The sequence below is a fragment of the Prionailurus viverrinus genome, chromosome A3 (genome assembly GCF_022837055.1).
Source record: "Prionailurus viverrinus isolate Anna chromosome A3, UM_Priviv_1.0, whole genome shotgun sequence".
Classification (NCBI taxonomy): Eukaryota; Metazoa; Chordata; class Mammalia; order Carnivora; family Felidae; genus Prionailurus; species Prionailurus viverrinus.
The window spans coordinates 121,875,885-121,902,171 of NC_062563.1; the positions used below are offsets into that span (position 1 = coordinate 121,875,885).

Here is a 26,287-nt window from a genome sequence, read left to right on the forward strand (position 1 = left end):
CTTCCACCAGTATGCTTTTAACCAATTACATTCCTTCTCTTTTTCCTCCTGTTTGCTCTGTTGCCTAATGCTAAGGGATCTACTTTCAGTTTTCTTTGTCCAAGAGCTGAAACATTAGTTATTAGACCTTTTTTCTAGGTTTGCAATAGCCTTCCATTTCTCTTTATTAGAAGAATTCTCCTTTTAATGCAAAAACCTCCTCAAATCTTACTTCCTATGTGAAATCTACTAAGGAGTAATTAGTTGGATGAGGCCATGAGCTATTTCCAGTGGTTTTCCTTATGTGATTTTTATTAAATGACCAGGTTTTTTTAAGAGAGTGAAAAACATTTTAAAGTTATGTAATATAAACATCCAATTGCATGTTATAATTTATGGTGTATTTGTGTTTGTTCCGTATAGTATATGTCGTTTTGATTACCAAGACCTCATGTTCAAAGCTCAGTGAAACATTATGTTAGCAGCATTCGTGCTGGCTCTGTGGTGGGACCTGTTGCGGAGGAGTTGGAGGATGTACTGTCTTCTGTGCAGAGTTATTTGGGTGGGCCTCAACTCAGGCTGAACCCTGAATAGGGCCTGACTCTTCCAGTACTCAGGGCTCAGTCAGTCACCTAGGAATGGGAGGTGAGACACCTGCTTTAGTGACTAGCTGACCTTCCCTAGAGACACCATGTGATTTTATCCATGGTCAGAAAGCTACAGAGTTGCCCACCAGGAGTGAATACTCCTGTGAATCAGACGAGGACTTTGTGTTCTGAATAGATGCCTGAGATTCCTGTCTGACTATTATCCTGACATGAAAATGCAGATCAGGAAGCCTGTTACGTATTTTTGAACATTGAGGCAGGGAAAAGAAGTTGGAACAGCTTACTACATATAGTAAGCATTCAGTGAATGCTAACTGCTATTCGTCTCAGACCCTATCCCATAAGTCCTTACTGCACTTTAGAGTAGTTTGGATTACAACTTTATTCGTTACTTTAGCAAATATTAAGCATTTATGTACCTGGCACTGGGTATAATATGTTAGTGAATAAAGCAATGAAGGTTTTGGTCTCTGTAGAACTTAGCATGATAGTGGAAACAGACAATAAACAGGTAACCAGGAAGATAAATGTTACATTACAGTTTGTCACATGAGCTCTGAAGGAAACCAGCAGAAGTATATTGGATGATAGGGTGGACAGAGAAAGCCTTTCTGAGAAGGTGACATTAAGTTGGGACTTACAAGGTGAGAAAGACCCAGACATGCAGTGATGTTAAATTGTAGAACTTGACGTTGGATATAGGTGTACATGAGAGGGAGGGATCAAGGGTGACTTTCTGGTTTCTGGCTTGAGCCACTGGATGGGCAGTGATGCCACCCAGAGAGAAGGGCAGACTGAGGGAGAATGGTTGGGGTGATGGTTAGGAAGAGGGGTGTGAATGGGGATTGAGAGAGTTATTTTGTATGAATTTGGTTTGAGATACCTGTGAAATACTTAGGTACGTTTTTCAGTTGGTTATAGAAGTCTAAACCTAGAGGAGAGGTTTGGGCTGGGGTGTACATTTGCGAATCATCAGCTTTTAGGTGCTATTAAAAGTCACAGAACGTTCACAGCTGTGAACACACAGAGAACAGAGTGCCCAGGACAGAGCCTTGGGGAATGCCAGCATTTACAGGTTATTTGGAAGAGGAAAGATCAGAGAGAGAAGAGAAAATCTGAAGACACTAAAAAAGCTGTGCTTGGGGCTGGGGCTGCATGGGGAGCACGAGGAAGGCGGAGAGCTTGGCCTCCAGTACTTTCTGTGCCAGCCCTTAGTCCTTCATGTTGGTCAGTGGCATGGACTGTTATTTTCTAAAAGGACTGGGGGAGCACTTGACTTATTAATTCTAGATTTAAATTCCTTGGGGCAAGGGTTGTGCTTTGATTGGTGCTGAATGCTCAGTACCTGCATGTGGTAAAAGCTTTCCAATGTTAAAAGTTCCCAGGGTGGCAGCAGTGTTATTTTGTAGATACAGCTATTTAGGTTTTCATAACTTTAAAGAGACTAAAGAATTTCCTTTCTTTCTTTTCTTTTTTTGTTTTTATGGTTTCCTTGTTCAATCAGGTTTTCAAGCTAGAAATGCCCTTCTTCAGTCAAATCTTTCTCAAACTCAGCTAGCTACTATTTGGTGAGTTTGTCAAGATTTTCAACTATACATCCACTATGGTAAGAAAGATCCTGTTTCTGAAAAAGTTTATGACTCAGAGATGTTCCATAAGAGCAGCCATTTGAAGATCAATGCAACATTGAAAGCCAGTAAAATTGTCCAAAATGTTATTCTTGAAAATTTGGTATTAATTATTTTGCAGGTAAAATTAGTTTGCTTTTTCATAATGGTGTCTGCGGAGAGTTTGAGAATATCTCATTTTTAGTTTAGAGATAACTGATTTGATAGGTGAATTATCCATGAAACAAGATAAGCCACATTTTCAGAAGGAACGTTTCCTTTTCTGTTTCAAAGTTTCTCCCCTCTCTTGTACAATAGGACAATTAAGGGTAAAAATAAGCTCACTTTTCCATATATATTTACATTTCCCTAAAGTATGTTAATCCAGCTGTTTCATTTTTCTTGTTTTAAAAATAGAATATTGAACTCTTTTGAAAATACTTTAAATAGACTTTGTTTCTAAGCTGGGAACATTCACATTTGCTTTAGGACCCTTGCTGACATTGATGGCGACGGACAGCTGAAAGCTGAAGAGTTCATCCTTGCAATGCATCTCACTGACATGGCCAAAGCTGGACAGCCCTTGCCACTGACGTTGCCTCCTGAACTTGTCCCTCCATCTTTCAGGTGGGCGCCTCTGGAGGGAAGAGGCATGGTTTTGACATGATTACTACATAGCGATTTCCTGAGGCCTCTGCTCTAGTTTAGGGGGAAGTTAAACATTTACACTGCCATTTGATTTTGGTATTTAATGAGTTATGCCAGGAAGGAGTAGAAGTAGGTGTGTTTCCACCATACTATAGATAAGGAAACTGATGACTTAAAGAGATTAAAACAAAACTTGCTCACCGACTGCAATCAGCTGAACTGTGGTGGGAATCCAGATCTCTCTCTCTTTCTCAGTTCGTATCCTGCTGTACATGGTTACTACAGACCATATTGCACTCTTAATGTCTCTGATGCTGTATTCTGAATGTTAAATGGCTCTAGTCATTTGGTAGTATAACTGTATATATAGTCTGGTCTAGAGTTCCCAGACTACTAAATATGTTTGTTTGCTTTTCCTAGAGGAGGAAAGCAAATTGATTCCATTAATGGAACTCTGCCTTCATATCAGAAAATTCAAGAAGAGGAACCTCAGAAAAAATTACCAGGTAACATCGAGTGTCTAAGTTGTATATTTATAGTGGGTTCTCGTAAATTTTACCTTGAGATGTAAATGAGTATCTAGAATTTTTGCATTCTTTCTCTGTCTTTAAATGTTTATTTATTTTGAGAGAGAGCAAGCACAGGGGAGGGGCAGAGAGAGGGGGAGACACAGAATCCAAAGCAGGCTCCAGGCTCTGAGCTGTCAGCACAGAGCCCGACACGGGACTCAGGAACCGCGAGGTCATGATCTGAGCCGAAGTCGGACACCCAACTGACTAAGCCACCCAGGTGCCCCTAGAATTTTTACATTCTTAATATTTTATATACCATAAGAGAAAACTATTTGATGAATGGGTTGGATTTTGAAGCAAAAAATTAAGATAGTCAAAAATGAGAAGAAGTGTATTTAGGAAGAAAGTATGCACATTTGGCAAGAGTTTGTGTATTTGATATCCTAGTTAAAATGTTTCTCTCACTTTAGGAAAAATCACTGTAGCAGGTGATGTGATAAAATCTTAAGCTCTAAAGAACAGTTTAAATATTGGTTGAAGAAGTACATATGTAGATGTTCTAAAGTATTAAAAATATAGTGAAATATATCAAATAAATATATAGCCATCTAGCTTTGTCCTTGAAGAAAATGCTAAGAAAAAAAGTTGGAAAATGGTTTTATTGGCAAGAATAGTAAAATTATTTTTTCTCTCTCAGATGAATTCATACTTAGAAATTTGTTTTCCAAAAATGAATACTCTTAGACAAAAGTAAATATTTTATTATTTATATTTGAGGTAAAATTATCCTTAAGAGAAGTATCCGCAGAGTAACAGCACTCAGATGATCACGAGGCAAGAGTGTGTTGAAATTGGAGTCCACATTGTTGGGCTCTTCATGTGAGAGTGTTTACTGTCTACCTTATTTAGTTACTTTTGAGGACAAGCGGAAGGCCAACTACGAGCGAGGGAACGTGGAACTGGAGAAGCGTCGCCAAGCCCTGATGGAGCAGCAGCAGAGGGAGGCAGAGCGAAAAGCCCAGAAAGAAAAGGAAGAGTGGGAGCGAAAACAGAGAGAATTACAGGAGCAAGAATGGAAGAAACAACTTGAATTAGAAAAACGCTTGGAGAAGCAGAGGGAATTGGAGAGACAGCGGGAGGAAGAAAGGAGAAAAGAGATAGAAAGACGAGAGGTTATTTTTAAGTTATTTTATTGCCTAAGAAAATGATTATATTTGATAAGTGGATACATCTTACTTGATTTAAAAAAAAAATGGCTGTTTTTGTTGTGCCTTTTTCTCTGCCTCATTCATTCTTACCTATTCTCCAATTCTGAACCTTCCTTCCCTTGTGGACTGGAAGAGGGCCCTTGCTTGTAAAGAGTTTTCAGGGCCAGTAACTGGTAGAAAAGGTGGTATTTCTGTAGGTCAGGAAGGATTTGCAACTCAAAGAAGGATTGATTGCAAAGCTGAGTTGAGTGAGGAGCTGAGGTTAGTGAGCCAGAGGAAGGGGTCTATCCAGGCAGGTCACTGAACAAAAGTAAGCTTAGGATCCAGAGTGAGAGGCCACAGAACTGGTGCAGCAGAAGGCTGAGACTGGGGAGTTTGAAGGTCTGGAGGAGAAGCACGAGGGTGGGCTTGCGCAGGTCCTTGGGATAAATGGTGCCATGTGGCATCCCTAAGAGGACTGGCTTTGTTTCAAGGGGCTTAGGATGGAGCACAGTAAATCATAGTGATACTGAAGTAATATCAGTAGAAGGGTTTTTCTTCCCTGATACCAGACTACAGGTGCGATTATTGCTATTAACGTTTATGTTTATGAAATTGTCCTTTGGTTTAAACAAAAAGTAACTAGAAACAAAGAGATGGTCCCAGGAAACAATCAAAAAGTCTGATGGGTGATGTCCCTTTTGTGGAAGTCTGTAGGTTAGGCCCACTGGTAAAACTGGGTTTGCCCAGGGAGCCTTAGGCCCTGGAGCCCAGTAAGTGCTAAACGCTGCCTCGCCTTTATCTTTTTTATCCCAGCAGTTTTTGAATGATGAAAAATTGTTAATTTAAAAGTCAAACTTAAGTCATTATTTTCAGGCAGCAAAACAGGAACTTGAAAGACAACGTCGTTTAGAATGGGAGAGGATTCGTCGCCAGGAGCTTCTCAATCAAAGGAATAGAGAACAGGAAGAAATTGTCAGGTTAAACTCTAAAAAGAAGAGTCTTCATCTCGAGTTGGAAGCACTGGTATGGCTGAAGTTTAAGTGAAATTTCCCTGAATGATGCTAGAGTTACTTGTTGAAAAACGTCATTGTTTTTTAAACCTACCTCATGAATATGTTAGGTGTTCATGTGATTATATCGTCACGTTTTCATGTGTGCATAACAGTCTGGATGGTATAGTGTACTGAAACAGGATATTGACTCAGAATGCTGGGAGTTACATTGTGGTCTCAGTTCAGAAGCTGACAAACCACGCATTCCTGGGCAAGACCTTTCCCTTCTCTGTGCTTCACTTTCCCCTTCTATAAAACAAAAGGCTGCACTAGTTCAGTAATTTTCACTTTCCAAATTGCTGTCTGGAAGACCCCACTCCAGTGGGGTGACCAGCAGTGGGAGAGGGGAGGCTAAGGCACTCCCCAGTGCTTCCCACCGTTCACAGCAGAGAAGCTCCACACTTACCTGCTTTGCTTTTATTGGAGCTTTATCTGAGATTTGCTTGGAAAAAGGGTTCTACTGCTTTTTAAAAAGACAAAAATGATTTGAAATTCCTGATCTAAATGATCTCTTAGGATTCCTTCCAGTTCCGTAGGACTGTGTGGTTCTTACCACTATGCTTACCAATGTTTACACATCAGATATCAGAGGGTCAAGTTGTTTAAAAGACTTTGTTGCAAATGAAAGGTAGGAAGGTATAAAGGGTGTTGGGAAAGTATACTTTTCTACTACGACCCTAGAATCCATAAGCCTGACCTGATGGTATAATAGGATTTTGCAAAAATGGTTGTGTAGCCTTGTTATAGAGCCAAGTATAGATCTTGTTTAGTTGGAGTCTCACATTTTATTTGGTTGATGACTTGAAATTAAAATTTTTAAAAATAGCAATATTTGTAATCATAAAGGCACTTCAAATGGATAGGAAAGTATATCACAATTATTGATCCTGCCATAGTACTACAAAACTGTCCTAAAAAACATTAACTTCTTTGTGTAGCTACTTGGGTATCTGTCTCAACCATTATTTTGACTCTATATTTTTCTTTAAAAATATAATGGGAGCCAGGGGTGCCTGGGTGGCTCAGTCGGTTAAGCGTCCGACTTTGGCTCAGGTCATGATCTCATGGTTCATGGGTTCAAGCCCTGCATCGGGCTCTGTGCTGACAGCTCAGAGCCTGGAGCCTGTTTCGGATTCTGTGTCTCCCTCCCTCTCTGTCCTTCCCCCACTCCTACCCTGTGTTTCTCTCTGTCAAAAATAAATATTAAAAAAAATTTTTTTTTAGTATATAGTGGGAGAGAATCCTAAGATTGATGGTTTTTTTCCCCCCAAGAACTTGGATTACATACCAAGAAGTAGCATAGATTAATGTGCAGAGTCTGGAAGGCCCAGAGCCTATACTTAAACATGCTGAAGATAAGTAACATGAAATCCAGGGTAGACACAACCTATTCCTATTCCTTTTAGCGTGTATTTCTCAAATATGAAGCATACTTTCCAGTAAAAACTATATGAGTGATTTTTAAGCCTTATTTCTCCTCCTCCCTTTACTGTATTAGTTTGCTAGGGCTGCCATAACAAATACCGCAGACTGGGTGGCTTAAACAGCACAAATTAATTTTCTCACAGTTCTGGAAGCAGAAGTCCAAGATCAAGATGTCAGCAGGTTTGGTTACTTCTGAGACCTTTCTCCTTCGCTTGAAGATGGCTGCCTTCTTGCTGTGCCCTCACATGGCCTTTCCTCTGCCTGCGCATCTCTGGTGTCTGTTTTGTGTCTGCCTCATAAGTCAGATTATTTTAGGGCCCTTTTATATATGACCTCATTTAACCTTATGATCTCTTTAAAGACCCTGTCTCCAAATACAATCACATTTTGAGGTCCTGGAGATTAGGACTTCAACATAACTTTTTGGAGGGATACACTTCAGCCCATAACACCTCACCCTTCTCTCTAGCCTCCATTGAGAATCTCTGCTGTTGTTGCTTTTTTCCCCCATACTTCTCAGAAGAAGAGAAAAGGAATATTTGGTATGGGAGAAGAAAATTGTGACCCAAAAGGCTCTGTTGGACCCTGTTTAATTGGAGGAAATTAGATGGCAGTGTGGAGGGTAGAAATGGAAGCGCAGAGAAGGTAATGCTAAAAGTCACATGTAGATGTTTATTTCTCATTATTCTTTGAAATTGTCTCTATTTTAATGTAAATTAATGCCTAAACCCTGAATTCAGAAAAAATTCAGTGTGTTCTGTTTGTGCTTGCTCATCTTAACATATGGGCCCTTCTTATGCTCTGAGAATGGTATGTTTTCTGCTAACAACTTTGTAGTTAACAGATACAACTCTAGAACACATTCGACTTACTTTGTTTTTGTAGGGTTTTTTGGGGGTTTTTTTTTGGTAGGCTCCACGCCCAAAGTCACCCTCAAACTTACGACCCTGAGATCAAGAGTTGCATGCTCTACTGACTGAGCCATCCAGGCAGGCATTCCCCATTTAGTTTTAGACATTTATCTAGACTGAGTATAAATGATAAATGACATTTAGAAGTTTAAATCAGGATATGATTCTCCTGACAGGAACATTTCCTATTAGCATCTTATGTTGCTGTGTATTTATATGCTCTTCCTATAGAATGGCAAACACCAGCAGATCTCAGGCAGACTTCAAGATGTCCGACTCCGAAAACAAACTCAAAAGACTGAGCTGGAAGTTCTAGATAAACAGTGTGACCTGGAAATTATGGAAATCAAGCAACTCCAACAAGAACTTCAGGTTAGTCCTTTGCTGCTGAATTGTCCATAAATAGGAGCAGTCATTAATAATTCTTCCTGATAGAATAGTTTTCGCTTTAAGGGTGATGAACCTGAGTCTCTGATAGACTTCATTTCTAGAAGGATATAAGTATATATCATCTTGTATATTATATCAAGAAGCTCACATGCCCCTGAAAACTCTACTAGACCTCTGGTTAAATTCTACTTAATATTTGTACATAAATGGATGTTTATCACTTTGAGTTTTAAGTCTTTAATAAATGTGTAGATATACCTACACGTTAAACTAAGATTGTTGGTACTCTTTTAGGAAATTTTGACCTAACATTTTTCTTTTCAGAGTTGTGGTGAGAGTGTTAAATGTGTGTGTCCCTCAGGGACCTGGTAATCTCTTCTTTACTTGTGCAGTAGGGTCTAGTTCAGTTATTATGGGGACTCTGGAAGCATTCTGAATCTTTAGAGTCCTCTTACCAAAATTACTGTTTCTGTATGGACTAGCAGTTAATTAACAGAGTCTTCTTCCTGTGTCACAGCAGGTACAGACAGGCCACATAACATTTCCTGTCTAATTTAAACCTGCTTCCCTAGTTATTCCTGAGTTATCAGTTTCTCTTTGATATTCATTCTGGGGTGCCATGACCTGCTTACAGATACCATTCAGTGCAGATACCAAAGGCACCTCTTAGCTTGCACCTGCTGTCATCCATCAGTATGCTGAAAACTGTAACTTTCAGACACACCCCATTCCTCACCCCCTTTTCTTTCCAGCCAGTCGTTCATAAATGGGAATTCATGTTTAAATACTTGTATTTTAAGTCACACATAATTCCATTCTAGTTTATTCATAAAGTATAAGCAGTATTTTACAGCTACGTACTAAGTTTTAAGAGTGACTAAGTCATGTTTTTAAGTTTCCAAAAAATTTTCACACAACGTGACAGAGTTTTAACCAGGCACTACTTTTTCTTTTTATAAGGATTATCAAAATAAACTTATCTATTTGGTACCGGAGAAGCAATTATTAAATGAAAGAATTAAGAACATGCAGCTTGGTAACACACCTGGTAAGTCTCTAAGGTTTGTTTTGCCTCTTCCATTCTTCTCTGCGTGAAGATGCCAGTCATACTCTTGTGAAAATAGCATTATTCTGTTATAAATAACATTTTTTGTACAGTTAAAATTTTCAAAATTATGTGAAAAAAATATCACAGATGTTAGAGTATTTTTACCAATAAAAAGTAAATAAAAATGAAATAAGTAATCATTGTGGTATGCCTTCCTATCTTGATAACATTTTATTTATATGTTTCAAATAAATATCAAATAAAATGTTAGACTATAATTAAATAAGATCTGGGTTTGGCTCTAACCCAAGACTGTATGTGCATTCCGGCAAAATCCTACCCTCATTGTAAAGAACTATTCAGGAGGAGATTTTGCCGTGGGAGCAAAGCTGTGAGATTCTGGGTGATAGTCTACAGCAATGATGGCCTTAACAGATTCATAGAAAGAATTCATAGAAAGAATTTTACCAACTTGGCCCTCTGACATTTTTGGAACAAAATATTCCAAGATAATTTGTGGGAAAATAACATTTTTCTTGATCCAAGTCTCAACCAGAATATTGAAGAAAAGACCTCTATGTCAGATAGCATGCCAATAACAACATAGCAGAAGAAAGGTTTATTAAAGAAAAGTAAATCTGCAAGTACCGTGTTAGAACTAACCAAAGTATTCTAAATGTCTCCCTTTGAGTATCTGTCAGCCTTTCCATTCCAGGATTATTATACTTTTGACTCTTTAAGAAGTCCAATAAATAGCATCCCTCATCTTTGCCCAAGTGAGGCAAAAGAGCAAGACATATGAGAGACCAAAATACCACCTCATTTTTGGTAAAGCTGATATTGGACAGCCTGGCTTATTTGTGAGTGGGACAGATACACCTGTAAAACCAAGTAGAACAAGCTTCCTGTGGGCAGTTCAGTCTCAAGAATACAAGGGTGCGGGCATCTGGATGGCTCAGTCGGTTAAGCGTTTGACTCTTGGTTTTGGCTCAGCTCATGATCTCACAGTTCATGAGTTCGAGCCACAGAGCCTGCTTCAGATCCTCTGTCCCCCTCTGTCTTCCCCCTGCCAAAAGTAAATAAACATTAAAAAAAGAAAACACAAAGGACTGGAAGGGTCTAGGCTGTGTATGCCCAAGTCCTTATCTTGAGCTCAGCCATGACTGAAGGGGTGGAAAGAAGCTGAGAATGTTGTCTTAGTGAAGGGCCCTTTGCATGGAAGAAACACCGGGAATAGAGAATTTTACTGTTGTGAACTCTTCCTACTATGTCCCCCACCTTCCACTGAAATAGTCTCTCCATGTCTTTTCTCAGACTGTCTTCTTACACATAAGTATTTTCTTGGCTGCTCAGAATATATCAATCCCCACCTCACCCCTCCACAGGCATTCCAGGGGCAAGGTGAGCCAGCCCTCCTGATCTGTACAGTCACAGAAAGGATAGCATCAACTCTCATTGTTTTAGTATTTGGATTGTGAATGGAATGTGGAATATATCTTATTGGGGACCTGGTAGAGCTACTCTTTCTCTGTAGAATGTGATCCAGTTCAGCTGTTATTATAGTTATCAAGTTCAGGGGTGCCTGAGTGGCTCAGTCGGTTAAGTGTCCGACATTGGCTCAGGTCATGATCTCACGGTTCGTGAGTTCAAGCCCCGCATCGGGCTCTGTGCTGACAGCTCAGAGCCTGGAGCCCGCTTCAGATTCTGTGTCTCCCTCTGTGTGCCCTTCCCCTGCTCACACTCTGTCTCTCACATTGTCTCAAAAATAAATAAACATTAAAAAAAATTTTTTTATAGTTATCCAGTTAAAATAGGAAGCTTTTGTTTGGAATTTGCAAAGTACCCTGTATCCCTTAGATTCCTCTCTCCATCTCTGTTGCCATTTAAGATTACCAACCATAGGCCCAGCACCATGCTAGGCAATTTTCATGCATTATTTCTCTTAATCTTTGCAACAGCCCTGTGAAGTAGTTATTGTTATTCCCTTTGTGCAGCTTAGCAAAACTGAGGCTCAGAAAGATTAAGTAGCCCAAGATGGTGGAGTAATGGTTCTCAAATTCTTGTCTAAGTCTAAAGCCCACTGTGCCACCACATTGTCTGTCTTGATTTTCAGTTGCCTAACAAGGTGTTCATAGATATGATATATTCGAATTCAGTATTAAAACATCTGTTACTATTTTTTTTTTTTAATTTTTTTTTTTTTCAACGTTTATTTATTTTTGGGACAGAGAGAGACAGAGCATGAACGGGGGAGGGGCAGAGAGAGAGGGAGACACAGAATCGGAAACAGGCTCCAGGCTCCGAGCCATCAGCCCAGAGCCTGACGCGGGGCTCGAACTCACGGACCGCGAGATCGTGACCTGGCTGAAGTCGGACGCTTAACCGACTGCGCCACCCAGGCGCCCCATCTGTTACTATTGATGCTCGTTTTGAAGAGTACTAGGAATGTATACTAACTTATTTTTTCCACATTGCTTGTCTCCGAACTCAACTAGATTCTGAACTACTTGAGGATAGGACCCATGCCTTACTTATCCTTCTTTTTTACCTGCTGTTGCACATAGTGCAGGGCCTTGTACATAGCAGATGTGTAATTTAATGATAAAATATTTGTTGAAATACTGGAAAAGCACTAGAGAATAATAAGAGAACTTAGCAAGGCGTCTGGATAAAAAGTGAGCCTATAAAAATCAGTAACTTTACACTGTATCAAAAGTATTTAATTAGAAAGTGTTATGAACAAATCTCATTTACATTAGCATTCTCATTATTATGAATAAAGAAATGTACTGATATAAAAGATTCCTGGATAAGTATGTGCGTGTTATATTCCTGAATGATCTAGCTCAGTGTTGTAAAATGTCAGTTTTCTACTACTTTGTCCATACATTCAGTTCCATTGAGGTTTAATTGAAACCTGGCAAGATAATTCACAGATTAACCCAGAAGAGAAAATAATGCAGGATTAGGCAAGACTTGAAAAAGAGTAACATTGATGCGGGGAAGACATTAGCTCTACCACGTATCAAAACATAAGTTAGGAAAGCTCTAGTCCCTAAAGTAGTGTATTATTGATCAGAAAGAAGACATAGAATAATGGAACTGAATAGAGGGTCTAAAAACAGGTCTGTATGTATCTGACCGTTTAGGATACGATAAAGTTGACATTTAACACCAGTGGGGAAAGCACGGGCTGTCAGTAATCACCATCACTTCAGTTAGTGGTGTGGGGCACTTGCCTATCCGAAAGAGGGGGGCGGCTCTTTACCTCACTGTATGTACAGAAATAAATTCTAGGTAAAATAAGAGGGTAAATATAAAAAGTGACTCTAGAAAATATGTTACAAAAACAAAGGAAAACATTTGTATGATCTTGGTGTCAGGAAAGTTTCTTCAAATAATACCTAGAGCTATGAAGCAAAATATTTACAGATTTGATGACATAAAAGTGAGCTTTTTCATGATGAAAGACATCATAAATAGTAAAACATTTGAAATACATATAGTACAACAAGAATTTGGAGCTTCTGCAAATCACAAATTAAGACAGCCCAATGGGAAGAAAAAAGGCAGTGGATGAGGTAAGGCAATTCAAGAGAGTGGCCAATAAGCCTATAAACAGGTGTTGATTTGATTTTAATTGTTACCAAGAAAATACAAATTAAAATAACAGTGAGATTTCATTTTTTTGCCAGTTAGAGAAAATGAAAAAAGATTGGGACTATCCATTATTGATGAGGGTATGCAGAAGCAGGTACTTGGGTGTCATTTTGTGTTGGTGCCCCTTTGTGCAAGTATAGTTTGGCAGTTTCTCTAAAATTTAAAGTGTTCAAGTCCTTTTACATGGCAATTCTTTCACCTCTTAGCCATATAAAATACTTTCACGAGTGCTTTAAAATGCATGTGTAAGGATAGTTATTGCAGCATTTTTATGTAGATAGTAGAAAATTAGAAACAACCTAATGCCAATCAAAAGGGAATAGTTATATAAATTGTGAAACAGCCATAATGTAGACTACCATGGAGAAATTTTATGTCTTTTTTTATCCAGTGTTACTGAGAAGTAATTGGCATACACCACTGCATGAGTTTAAGGTATACAGCATAAGGGTTTGGCTTAGATACATTGTGACAGTATAAGTCACTTACCAATAGTGACATAAGAAATTTTACCAAATGTAAACTACCTGATGTTTATATTTCAGATTTAGGGATTGGTTTGCTTCATAAAAAATCATTGGAAAAGGAAGAATTATGCCAAAGACTTAAAGAACAATTAGATGCTCTTGAAAAAGAAACTGCATCTAAGCTATCTGAAATGGATTCATTTAACAATCAATTAAAGGTATTTATTTTCTGTTATATTCTGTTATATTCTGTTATATTCATTTGTAGTTACTGCCTTCTTACCTTCCTCTTTTTGATTTAGTGGAATAAGTAACTAAAGCTATTATTGTTATATGTAGTGTATTTCCATAATTTATCTTATAATTTGAGCGATACCAGATTACAAGATTGCTTTTAATGTTCTCTGTAGATATTATAAATACCGTTATGTAGTGAAACCTATCATTTATCACAGTTTCCAGTTCTTGACTATTTTTATTGCTATCTATACATTTTTAAGGATAGTTGCCTTTATCAGTATTAGAAAACTGATCTCAGCCAACATGATCTTAGGCAAAATTCTAAGATGGTGGATATGGAAAACGGAAACTAATTCTGGTGATAGAGGCTTTTATAACACACTAGATTTTTTTTTTGTTTCTTTGTTATGATTTAATTAACCTTTGTGAAGTAATGCAATAATCAGTGAAATCCAAAGCATAACCTGGCACTCTGAACTTTGCATGAAAAGTAAGTTCACGATTCATTATTTGCCGTAGTGGCAGAACAGATGCCCAGAGTACCTACTGTATGCTTACCATTCTTTGCAGTGTTAGCGATATAATGAAGCCATAGCTATGAAAGCTGTATTAAAAGGTAAAAACCTTCTAGGTTTTTAGAATGCTGATGGGCCAGCGTTCGAATTTGGGAATAGTCTCAGCGATTTCTTTGCTAACTGAATGTAAAGTTTTCGGAGCCTAAAGTATTCCATAGTTTTTCAGGCAGCCATCCACCTCTTCATGTGACTTTTGCTGACTTATTCAGAGTAATAGTACACCAACTATAGAGTGAATATTATAAAGAAAAGAGACCACGCTGGCTTCAGTTAAGGAGGGGAAATTTTAGGCAAATAATGTTGATAATACATTTTACACAAGCATATGTTTTGTAGAAAATAATTTAAAGAAAACCAAGTAATTTGTCATTGATGGACAGACAAGCCAGCAAAGTTATCTTCCCTACATTATTTTTTTTTAATCTGTACATAGTTTAATTGGCTTTTTATCTGCCTTATCTTACAGTGTGGGAATATGGATGACTCTGTTCTGCAGTGCCTTTTGTCTCTGCTAAGCTGTCTCAACAACCTCTTCCTCTTACTTAAGGTTATTTTCTAATATCTAGCTCCTTTTCTTTGAGTTACTTTACTGTTTTCTTTTCTTAAAAACTGGACTATTCTTTGCATTTATCTGAGTATCTTTGTTTGAAATAACATACACAATGTAGACCTTTTTTCTTTCTGCTTGCTTGAATAGCCTTCTGCTGTCTAACTGCCTGTTTGAGTCTAATGCCAGAAATTCGTAGGGTTGCCCAGAGTAACCTGTCTCATGAGGAGCCCAAGACGCTCAAAAATCCCTCAAAATTCCCTTAAAACGTCCCTGTGCATTGGGTTAACTGCTGGGATGATTACTGAGTCAATAAAAAAGAAAGCTAAGGGTAAATCATTTACCCATATCACTGGAAATCATTGTTTAAAATAAAAGTTATACTTTCTGAAATACAGAGCAAGGTTATGTCATGTATATACCAGGCTGCTTCCTAATGCTGCTGTAAAGAAAAATCTGAAAGAACCAGTAGTGCAGGGGTGGCCTTAGTTACGTCTGGTTACCAGGCCTCATGTTTAGAATGCTTGCCCTTCAGATAAAAATGTTTAAGTCATATACATAAATAGTTCACCTTGTCATTTGTAGCACATAGAGTATTTCAAATACTCCGTGAATTCCTGTTTTAATATAATTTAAAGAAAGATGCTTTGCATTTAGCACTTGCTGACCCTAGATTTTGAGTGTTCATTCTACTCCCTTCTACTCTGGATGGCAGTAGGCAGTTGCATGTATATGTATATGTCTTCACACATAGTGAAGACAGGAACATGATAAGTAGAATTCATTTGTTATTTAAGCAAAGGTAGGGCAAGTTGGAAAGATAGTATCAGCTTTTTCTTTATAGCATAAATGGCCAGAAGTTCTGGTCTTAGAACTTCTACTATAGGTTGCATAGAAATTTCAACCTAAGTTTCTTCGTCTATAAAATGAGGTTTGATGATGATTTATGGACTGTACTCACACACATAAGCCTGATTATTTCAGTTAGCATTTGATTCTTCACAGGCCAGCAGATTATTCTTGTCTCTTTTTTTACTTTCTTCCTTCTGCTTCCTGCCTTCCAGCCTTTCACTGCTTATTGATACTTTCATCAGAGGCAATTTAGGAAATTAAAAGGGGATGAGAACTGTAGTCATCATTGCAAAGCAATGCAGAGCAGTTGGTTAACATATTGCTGAAAACTATCCATTGAATTGTCAGTGAGACCTTTGCAGACCTCATTACATTGCCAGTTTAGTTAAGTGAGCAGGAGCTGGCCTGCACAGATCAGGAATGAACGGGAGTTGAGTAAGGGCTGAGTATGAACAGCTCTGGGAGGAGAATGCAAAGAAAGCCTGAGGTCAAAGGAAAACCTTTTTTTTTTTGGTTTCAGAAAGACTTGAAGGACAAAGGATACAAACTTTCCGTTATGCAAGGTGGATAAGTTCTGGGATCTGTTGTACAGCGTGGTGACTATAGTTAGCAATATCCTGTTGTACACTTGAGATTTGCTAAATAGGAGAGAAAATGGTAACTATGTGAGATAGGGATGTTAATTGACTTGGTTATGGTAATCGTTTCACAGTATATACTAATATTGAAACATCAAATTATATATCTTAAACATGTGTAATCTTTATTTGTCAGTTATATCTCAATAAAGCTTGGAGGTGGGGAATAATTGGGACCACGCTTGGAGATGGTATCAGCTTTCTGTAAGGTATATGGTTACATGGGGAAGAGATAGCTTCTGTTAGGACAGAGGAATGGAAATGGAGAAAACAGAGCTGGTTAGATAACTCACCATATCTGTCTTAATGATGATTGCCTGGCTCAAGCCAAATGTCTCATTGCTGAATTCCCAGCACCTACGTGGAACATATACATGAAATGTAGTGGGTGGCAAGAAATACTTGTGGAATGAATGAATGGTTTTGAATGTTCTCAGAAAATATGCAGCATTTAGGGTTAGTATATAGAGTTTATGGGGGAAAAAGGTAGAAAGAAATTTACCAAAAAACAGCAGAGAGCCATGTATCCCAGATGCCAGCAACACTTGTGACTCCATGCATTTTTTCTGCTAAATAAAGGCTATTTTTTAAATGGGGGAAAAAAAAAAAAAACAAAAAAAAAAAAAACAAAAAAACAAAACCTTGAAGGAGACTGAGGAGAGAAAGGGAGAAAGGTAGTGAGAGATATGAGGTAGTAGTAACTGATAGAGTAGAGCCCTGGGGAACCAGATTGAGATAGAATCCAGAGCCTGGATTTAAGGATTGGATAAAAAGACTTTGAGTGTAGCATATGGAGAAAAGATGAGTGTGGATACAGCTAAATTTGCTGGTGGAGAGTAGGAAGCTGACAGCTTCAAGACTTAAAATCAGAAGCAAGTTGGACCATTACAAGGAATCTTCCTGGGTAGTTGAGGACATGGAATAATTCCAACTGGATAGAAGAAGATGGGTGCAGCTGCAGAAGTTTTATTGATTTTTGAGATGGAAAGATGAGGGAACTCTAATGAGGGAGATTTAATGAGGCAAGATTATTAGCTGGTAGTGAGAATGGATGGAAGATTAGGAAGTTGCAAGAGAGAGAAGTAGGCCTGGTGAGGAATAGACATCTTGGTGAGGGTAGGGAGTGCACACTTAGTGGAGGAAAACAGTAGATGTGCTGAGCAATGTTGAATGCCTGTTTGAAGTTGGAGGTCATGAATATGAATTGAAAACAGCATACCTGGAGCACACGGGTGGCTCAGTCAGTTAAGCGTTGAGTTTAGTTCAGGTCATGATCTCATAGTTCATGGGTTCAAGCCCCATGTCGGGCTCTGTGCCGATAGCATGGAGCCTGGACCCTGCTTCAGATTCTGTGTTTCCCTCTCTCTGCCCCTTCCCCGCTCGTGTGCTGTCTCTCTCTCAAAAATAAACATCAAGGGGTGCCTGGGTGGCTCAGTCGGTTAAGCGTCCGACTTCGGCTCGGGTTGTGATCTCGTGGTCCGTGAGTTCGAGCCCTGTGTCGGGCTCTGTGCTGACCTCTCAGAGCCTGGAGCCTGTTTCAGATTCTGTGTCTCCCTCTCTCTGACCCTCCCCCGTTCATGCTCTGTCTTTCTCTCTCTCAAAAATAAATGTTAAAAAAAAAATTTTTTTTAATAAATAAACATCAAAAAATAATAAATTTAAAAAGAAAAGAAAACAACATACCTAACTGTATGCTTGGGATGAGCACAAGGAAGGCTAATGAAGTAGGTTCATAGGTTCATACAGGTTTGAGGGGTTTTGTTTGTTTGTTTTAGAATTTTTTTTTAACATTTATTTATTATTGAGAGACAGAGACAGAGCATGAGGATGAGAGGGGCAAAGAGCGAGGGAGACACAGAATCCGAAGCAGGCTCCAGGCTCTGAGCTGTCAGCACAGAGCCCAACGCAGGGCTCGAACCCATGAACTGCGAGATCATGACCTGAGCTGAAGTCAGAAGCTTAACCAACTGAGCCATCCAGGCGCCCCAGGTTTGAGGTTTTAATAGACGTGGCAATGAGGCAGGGGGACAGGGAGTTGCAGATCTTGACACACTAATTACAGTAAAGGTGAACTCCGAAATATGGGCTGGACAAGTAGGAGTATGAGGAGAGGAAGGGGTGCTGATGAAAAAGGAGAGAATGATGGGGTCAAGAATGGAGGTCTTAGGTTGGAAAACTGTGGAAATGGGTGCACCAGGTATAAGAAAAGCTTGAAGGATAAGAACTTCTGTTTGAAGAATGAGATATTTAGTCAGTAGTTCTGCTTCTAATGATGACAAGATTCAAGGTATAATAATGCAAATGGCGGATTAAATGGAGTAAAAGGGAGAGTTGAGGTTTTGATCGAGTCCATGTGGATTTCAAACCCTTGGAGTAGTGAAGATTAATGAATGAGGATCAGACCAGATTATCAAGAGATGACAGTAAAGAGGAAGAAGAGGGGGTATTGCAAGATGGTGTGAGCCTCAGAAAAGCGTTAGTTTGTAAGAGTGAAGAGAATGGTCTGGAAATGGCAGTGAAGAGCAAGGAAAATAACTTTAGTTCTCCCTTCACCCTAATGTAAATGGAATATGTGGTGATAAACTGAGAGGGAAATCGAGGAAAAGCATGTCTTAAGGGATCAGCCAAAAGGGCAAAGAGCTAAGGGAGTTTCCGTTCAGAGATGTGTGGATATTTGGGGAACTTCCTGACCACAAACAGGAAGTTCCTGGGCAGTGCAAGGGTTTGAGGAGAGAAAGGGTGGGGAATTGGGTCAGATCAAGAGATAAACAGCATTCTAGAGATGAGAATTTAGGTGGTAAAGGATGACAAGGAAGGCCAGGTGGGTTGACAGGTGAGATAGAATTGGTCTCTGGTGTCGGAGGAAGACAGGCAGTGATTTCTAATCTGTGGTCTTTGAGACAGTGTTTGGAGTGATCACTGCTTTAGCCTACTTGTGGTGAAATGGAAGCATAAAATTGTAAGTTTGTTTTCTGAAGATACTATGTTCTTCTGGACCCTGTAATGTTCATGTACAAGATCAGTGGTAATTTTTACTCTTTTGCTCAAGTCACACTAGGACACATAGCACAGCCAGTGGATTCAAAGGTGAGATATTTGACAGGCCCTTATTCCATTAAGGAAATTCACACACTGTCCTGTCTTTAGTATTGAGTTGCAGTGAAAACAGTCGTGGCCGTGGAGTCTGAAGAAATGAGTCCTGGTCCTATCCATATCACTTGCTAGCTGTGTAACTGTCATTTAACCTCAAAATTTTGCTTTCTTCAGTTACAGCTGACAATATGTGCTCTGTCTTCTTTGCAGTCTTAGGACAATTAAATGAGATAGCATATATAGAGAAGTGCTTTGTGAACTATTATGTGCTATACAAATCTTTTTATTGTTCTTATCAGGGTAGGGATTATCCTGAATCTCCACAGTACTTGTAGTGCATTGGAAGGTCACCACTGCTGACTTGGGATAATGATTGAGGAGATCCTATTCCTTGGAGAGAAAGTGTCAACACCAGAATTGTGGCTTATCGTAGACCTCTATTCTAAACCTTTCCGTTGGGACTTTTGTCATTCTGGCCTTGCTGACTAGTCCTCAGTTACTGTAGACAGTGCTTCTAAAATTGAATTTTACTGATGGCTCATCCGATTCAGGATGGAGGCAGGTGATCTCTCTTGTTGGTTAACAAGCTCTGAGAGAATCGGTACACTGGGTTGGTAAATGGTCATCACTTACGCTTGATGTTGCCTCTTATTCAGAATACTGCTTTTATGTTCTTGCATCACAGTCACCCCCTTTAGAACAGACATGAAATACTGTTTGTTTCAATTCCCTTTAAATCATTTAATCTTAGAAATGTTTCCTAGCTAATTAAAGATATTTTAGTAATTTATCTGACAGTGAGTTTAAGTGAAAGTAAATATAGAATCTGGTATGTGCAGGAGTTTGAATGGCATAGTGGAGGTAGTTCAAAACTAGGCAAGTCCCTTCATCTACAGAGCCTCAGAAGTGGTCACCACCTGGGTGGCCCAGTTGGTTGAACGTCCAACTTCATGATCTCGCGGTTTGCGAGTTCAAGCCCCTCATTGCTCTCTCTGCTGTCAACACAGAGCCTGCTTTGGATCCTCTGTCCCCTTCTCTCTCTGCCCCTCCCCTGCTTACTCTCTCTCAAAAATAAACATTTTTTTAAATTTAAAAATCTTTTAAAAATGGATGATCATGATATCTATTTTATGAGAACACTATCGAGATCAAATGTAGGTGTTATGTGTGAAAGCACATTAAAGTGCTACACAGATGTTCAGGGGGCTTAGGGGATGTTAAGTTTGAGGAGCTAATTTGCATTCTATGATTTTTTTCTTTTTTTTTCTTTTTTAAGAAATTTTTTAATGTTTATTTTTGAGAGAAAGTGTGAGCAGGGAAGGGGCAGAGAGGGAGGGAGACAGAATGCGAAGCAGGCTTCAGGCTCTGAGCTGTCACCACAGAGCCTGACGCCGGTCTCGAACCCACAAACCATGAGATCATGACCTGAGCTGAAGTTGGACATTCAACTGACTGAGCCACCCAGGCGCCCTTATGATTTTTTTTTCTCATGACTAGTAACATTTTGTCCTGATTATGTGACATTATTCAGCTGAGTTGTATTTTGTCAGTTGAATCTCTTTCATGTCTTGGCCTTTGGAAAGAACATCACATGCTTTCTTTAAGCAAAATCAGAATATAAGATTGCTTCCTGTCACTTAGGAGATATTCAGTATTGGTGGTTAAAGTTCAGTGAGTTACATCTTTCACTTCTATCAGGATGGTAGAAGAAAGAAGTACTCTGAGAAATGAAAACAATTGAAGTAGATGCTGGATTTAAACATTTTTGTGAGTGCTTTGTTGAGTCCTGTTGAGGTACCCTTGGGTCCAAAACTAAGTAAACCAATCCTAACCAAGTGGTCAAATATAACATTACCAAAATGGTGCAAACCAACTTTTTGTCTCCTGATATGTTGCACTGAAAGAAACACAACATCATGTCTATACTGTTTTTGCCAAAAATATTTGATCTAGGTGTAAGGAAGTAATTAGACGTGCCCAAATTGTCTCTAAAAATGTGAATCTCACAAAAGATGGAGGAAAGTTTCCAGATTTAAAGAGACCAAAGAGCCATGACCGAAGGGCACTTCATGAGCCATGACTGAAGGATCGTGACAGCGAAACGATCCCTTGATTGGATCATGGGTCAGAAAACTATTATTGAGGACAGTATTTACACTAGTGGGGACATTTTTTAATATAAACTCTATTAAGTGACATTTTATGGCTGTGTTAAATTTCTTTAGTTTGGTACTGGCATTGGCATTGTAGTTATGTAGACTAATGATGAAGTATCTGAAGGCATCAGTGTCTTCAACTTAATCAAATTTTCTGTAGGTTTGAAAGTTTTCAAAATAAAAAAGCAGAGGAAAATTTAGAATGGCAAAATGTCAAATGTTTGAAAAATGAAAAAGTAGATAAAGTATGTTTTCAAGTTATAAGGGTACTAAGTAGATTAACCAGGGGTAGATATCAACACTGGGCAATGGAGAGGGAGGGGGATAGTGTAAATGAGCAGATTACTCATCTGGCATACCAGGTGTCAGTAGCCATTTTCTAATTCATAAATGAAGATCTGTTAATATTAGCCAAGTTTTATGAAGGGCTTTCTCTGGGACTGACACCATTCTGTCTTATTTATATTAACTTATTAATCCTTACCTTAACCCCGTGATGTAGGTAGATATTATTATTCTCCACATTTCACATAGAAGTAAATTAAGGCTCAGAAGTTGAGTCATACAGCTTGTAAGTGTAAGAGCAGAATTTCAACCCAAATAGTTAGCATTTGACCTTAAATGGTTATATTGGGAGGAAAAAAGATGAAAATTTCTAAGCTAAGCATTCAACTTGAGAAGCTAGAAAAAGGCTAGCATTATAAAGCAAAAAAAGTAGAAGGAAATTCATGAGAGAAAAGACAGACATTTAATACAAAGAATCAAGAAAGCCAGTGTTTGAGTCTTTTAAAGATTAATAAAATGAAACCTCTGGCAAGACCGATTTTAAAAGAAAGTGGAAGTAACGAAAATTATTCATTAGGAGTGAAAAGGAAATACAATTAAATATGCTGCAAACATAAAAAGAAAAGGATATTATGACAGATTTTTGCACATAAATATAAAAACATAGATGAAGTTACAACTTGCCAAAACTGACTCAAAATAGAAAGTATCTCGGTAGCTCTATCATCATAAAATATTTTATTTTATTTAAAAAAAATTTTTTTAATGTTTTTATTTATTTTTGAGACAGAGAGAGACAGAGCATGAGCAGGGGAGGGGCAGAGAGAGAGGGAGACACAGAATCTGAAGCAGGCTCCAGGCTCTGAGCTGTCAGCACAGAGCCCAACGCGGGGCTCGAACTCACACACCGCGAGATCATGACCTGAGCCGAAGTCGGACGCTCAACCAACTGAGCTACCCAGGCGCCCCATCATAAAATATTTTAAATCTATAGTTTGAAATCTTCCCTAAAAGAGAATCCAGACCCAGAGTTTTTACTGAAGGAACAAGTAAATCTAAATTTTTTTTTTTTTTCAACGTTTATTTATTTTTGGGACAGAGAGAGACAGAGCATGAACAGGGGAGGGTCAGAGAGAGAGGGAGACACAGAATCCGAAACAGGCTCCAGGCTCTGAGCCATCAGCCCAGAGCCTGACGCGGGGCTCGAACTCACGGACCGCGAGATCGTGACCTGGCTGAAGTCGGACGCTTAACCGACTGCGCCACCCAGGCGCCCCAGGAACAAGTAAATCTAGTCTTATACAACGGTTCTGAAATACAGAAAATGTGGGAATATTCCCAACTTATATGAAGTTATCATAAACATATCAAAACCTGATAAGAACAGTATGAGAAAGCATAACTATGGGCCAGTTTAACATAGAGATAAAAGTTCTAAACAATATTAAAAAGATGAATGCAGAATTTATAAAAAAAAAAAAAAGGATAATCCATAGTGACCACAAAATTGGATTTACCTTAGTCATGCAAAGATGGTTTGACATACAAAAATGTGTAGTTTGCCATATAAACAGATTAAACGGGGAAAAATGGTATATATCTCATTCGATGCAGAAAAGGCATTTGTAAAATTTAATATCCATTCATGATTAAAACATGAAAAACTTATTAGCAAATTAGGAATAGAACTTCCTTAACCTGAAAAAGAAGATCTGTCATTCTATTAAGACTGCAGTAGTTCTGTCCATAGTTACTTCATTAGTTTACTTGTTCTGAGTTAACTGATATATTTAACCAGGGCCTCCTGGAGGGGGTGACTTGATCCAGAGGAGTGAGTCTAGTGCTAGCAATTGCTAAGATCACTGCAGTCAAGCAGAGGAAGTTTCTGGCAAGACTTATGGTGCTCTTCAAATGTTATTAGTATGTATAGTCTATTGTTTATGCATTCTCATGCATCCAACAAATACTAATTAAATATCCACACTATCCCAGGCCCTCTTGGGTGGAGATGCTTTGATGAAAGACAGTCCTGTTGTCAAGAAACTGACTCCAGTGGAGGGGGCAACCGTACAGTCAGAAGATGCTGACTTTGATAGAGGGAGGGGCACTGGATGCCTTGGGGATCAAGGGAAGCTCATGAACTCAGCCACTGGAGGAATGGAGCTCATAAAGAAAGACTTAGAGTGGTATCTGACAGGACAAACTGGAGGGCTAACCTTGCAACGATAAGATCAGACATTAATTTGGCTCCTTTTTACTTTCCTTTTAAACTTCCGATTCCCCTTCTTTAGGACCTCAGCCAATAATAATAGCTAAAATTATTCTGAACTTAACATGTGCCCTGCACAGTTTGTAAGCACTTTGTGTGTATTAACCCATTTAATCCTCACAAGAACATTGTGAGGCATGTATTATAATTACATTTTACAAATGGGGAAATGGCTGAGTGACTCTCCTAAGGTTCCTCAACTCATCACTGACAGAGCCTGATTCAGACCTCTGCTCCCAGAGTCCTTATCACTAAAGCAAACTGCTTCTCCATAGACTGTAACCACCATTATTCTTCTGCTTTTCACTAGAATTTGGAGAAAGGTACAACCAAGGGAACCATAGAAGCCGAGATTTGTGGAAACTGCTCTGAATGCAGTATTTGTGTTGTTATTGGCTCAAGCTGCCCATCTTGATCTCAGACATTTTGGACATAGTCTTCAGACACCACATTGTACTCAAATCTATCACTTCAATCAAGTTAAAAGGGTTCACCTATAAAATATTTTATTTCTGGAAAGAAATTGAGTTTGGGTTTTTGGAATTTTTTTGTTTTGGAAGATTTTTTGGTTTGGAGTTTCGTTATTGTGTGTGTGTGTAGATACCCCCAAAACATTTTTTACCAAAACGTTCTACCAAACACAGTTAACCCTTGAGCAACATGGGTTGGGCACCAATGCCCAATATAGTTGAAAATCTGCATACAACTTTTTGACTTCCCCAGAACTTAACTACTAATAGCCTACTATTAACCAGACATCTTACCTGTAACAGAAACAGTGATTAACCCAGATTTTGTGTTATATGTATATTATGCTATATTCTTAAAATTAAGCTAGAGAAAAGAAAATGTTACTGAGAAAATCATAAAGAGAAAACACATTTACAGTATTATGCCGTATTTATTTTAAAAAATCTGTGTATAGGTGGACATGCAATTCAAATCCGGTTGTTTGAGGGTCAGCTGAACTGTTTATTTAAGGTCTCACCTTTGCCATGAAACCTCTTTTGATTACTTTAAGTTTTTCGGGGCGGGGGGGTTGGTTTGTGCTTTTATTTCCTCTTCCATATTCCAGCCTTTTTGTACTCTCTTGTTCAGGATTCTGTAGATTCCATGTAAAAGAAAGTCAGTTCAAAATAGTTAAGCTAATGAGAGTAGTTACTGGCAGAGTACCAGGACTGCTGACTGAGTCAGTAGAAGCACTCCTGGGCAGGGGCAGTTCTAAGACACAGGAATGCACTTGGAGATTCACTTCCCCCAGTCCTCCCTCTCTGCCTCCAGTCTTTGCTTCTCTCTTTTCTGTGTTGATTTCATTTCTACCCCAATGGCTTCACTGTAGTGGGGCATCTCCAGGTTTAGCTTCAGTTTAATGAGCTTCAAGCAGGAAAGACTTCTTTCTCCCCTCTTCAGTCTGTCCGAATCTCAGGAAAGGATTCTGGCCCAGCTTGGATCAGATGTCCTTTGGACCAGTCATTCTGGCCAGGGAGGTGGGTTGCTCTGATGGGTTAGGCCTAAATTAAATGACTGCACCCCAGTGGGAGTGAGAGGAGCACTGAATTTGACAGATTCATCACAACCATATCAAACAGGGTTGGAGCAGGTACTTGGGAAAGGGGCTTTTAGAAGAAGATATAAGGAAGAATGCTGAACAGATAACCACAGGTTTCCACTAAGGCACTGAGCTCTATCCCACATTTTGGCACTTTTTGCTGCTTTGAGATAAGTGAGCTCTTTGAAAGCAAAGACTGCAGCCTTGAGAGTTAGAGGGCCCTCGATTTGATCCCCTGCATATCTGTGCAGCACTGCATAGAACTAGATGCTCAATAAACAAGTGTTTATTTCAATTCCTGTTTGGAATACTCTTCGTTATTTTGGCTCTCTCTAGTCAAGGATGTCATGGCAGACATCCTTTCCATTTTTAGTTTTAACTGAATTATTCAATAATTGTTGATGGGTTGTTAATTGTTAAAAAATTATGGGTAACTTGGTTAAACTACATATGTAAAAAATATGATTGAACAAAATTCCTCTTCAAATAATAAGCAAATTTCTTGCCCACATTTTTAATGGATTGGCTTTTTATTGAAAATAAAGTACCAAATCAAAGAATTGGCTTATAAAATTGTTTTATCTGT

General features: G+C 38.8%; 1 protein-coding gene across 11 annotated transcripts in view; it reads left to right on the forward strand.

Annotated features, from left to right (window-relative positions):
• Positions 1-26,287, forward strand: part of ITSN2 (intersectin 2) — a 147,298-nt gene that overhangs the window by 52,350 nt on the left and 68,661 nt on the right. For all 11 annotated transcript variants that reach the window (XM_047853606.1, XM_047853601.1, XM_047853608.1 and 8 more), the window contains 8 exons: positions 2,092-2,155; positions 2,684-2,821; positions 3,263-3,348; positions 4,264-4,526; positions 5,418-5,567; positions 8,164-8,304; positions 9,283-9,370; positions 13,576-13,715. In XM_047853606.1, coding sequence (XP_047709562.1) covers positions 2,092-2,155; positions 2,684-2,821; positions 3,263-3,348; positions 4,264-4,526; positions 5,418-5,567; positions 8,164-8,304; positions 9,283-9,370; positions 13,576-13,715 — 1,070 coding nt within the window. The remainder of the gene's footprint in view (positions 1-2,091; positions 2,156-2,683; positions 2,822-3,262; positions 3,349-4,263; positions 4,527-5,417; positions 5,568-8,163; positions 8,305-9,282; positions 9,371-13,575; positions 13,716-26,287) is intronic.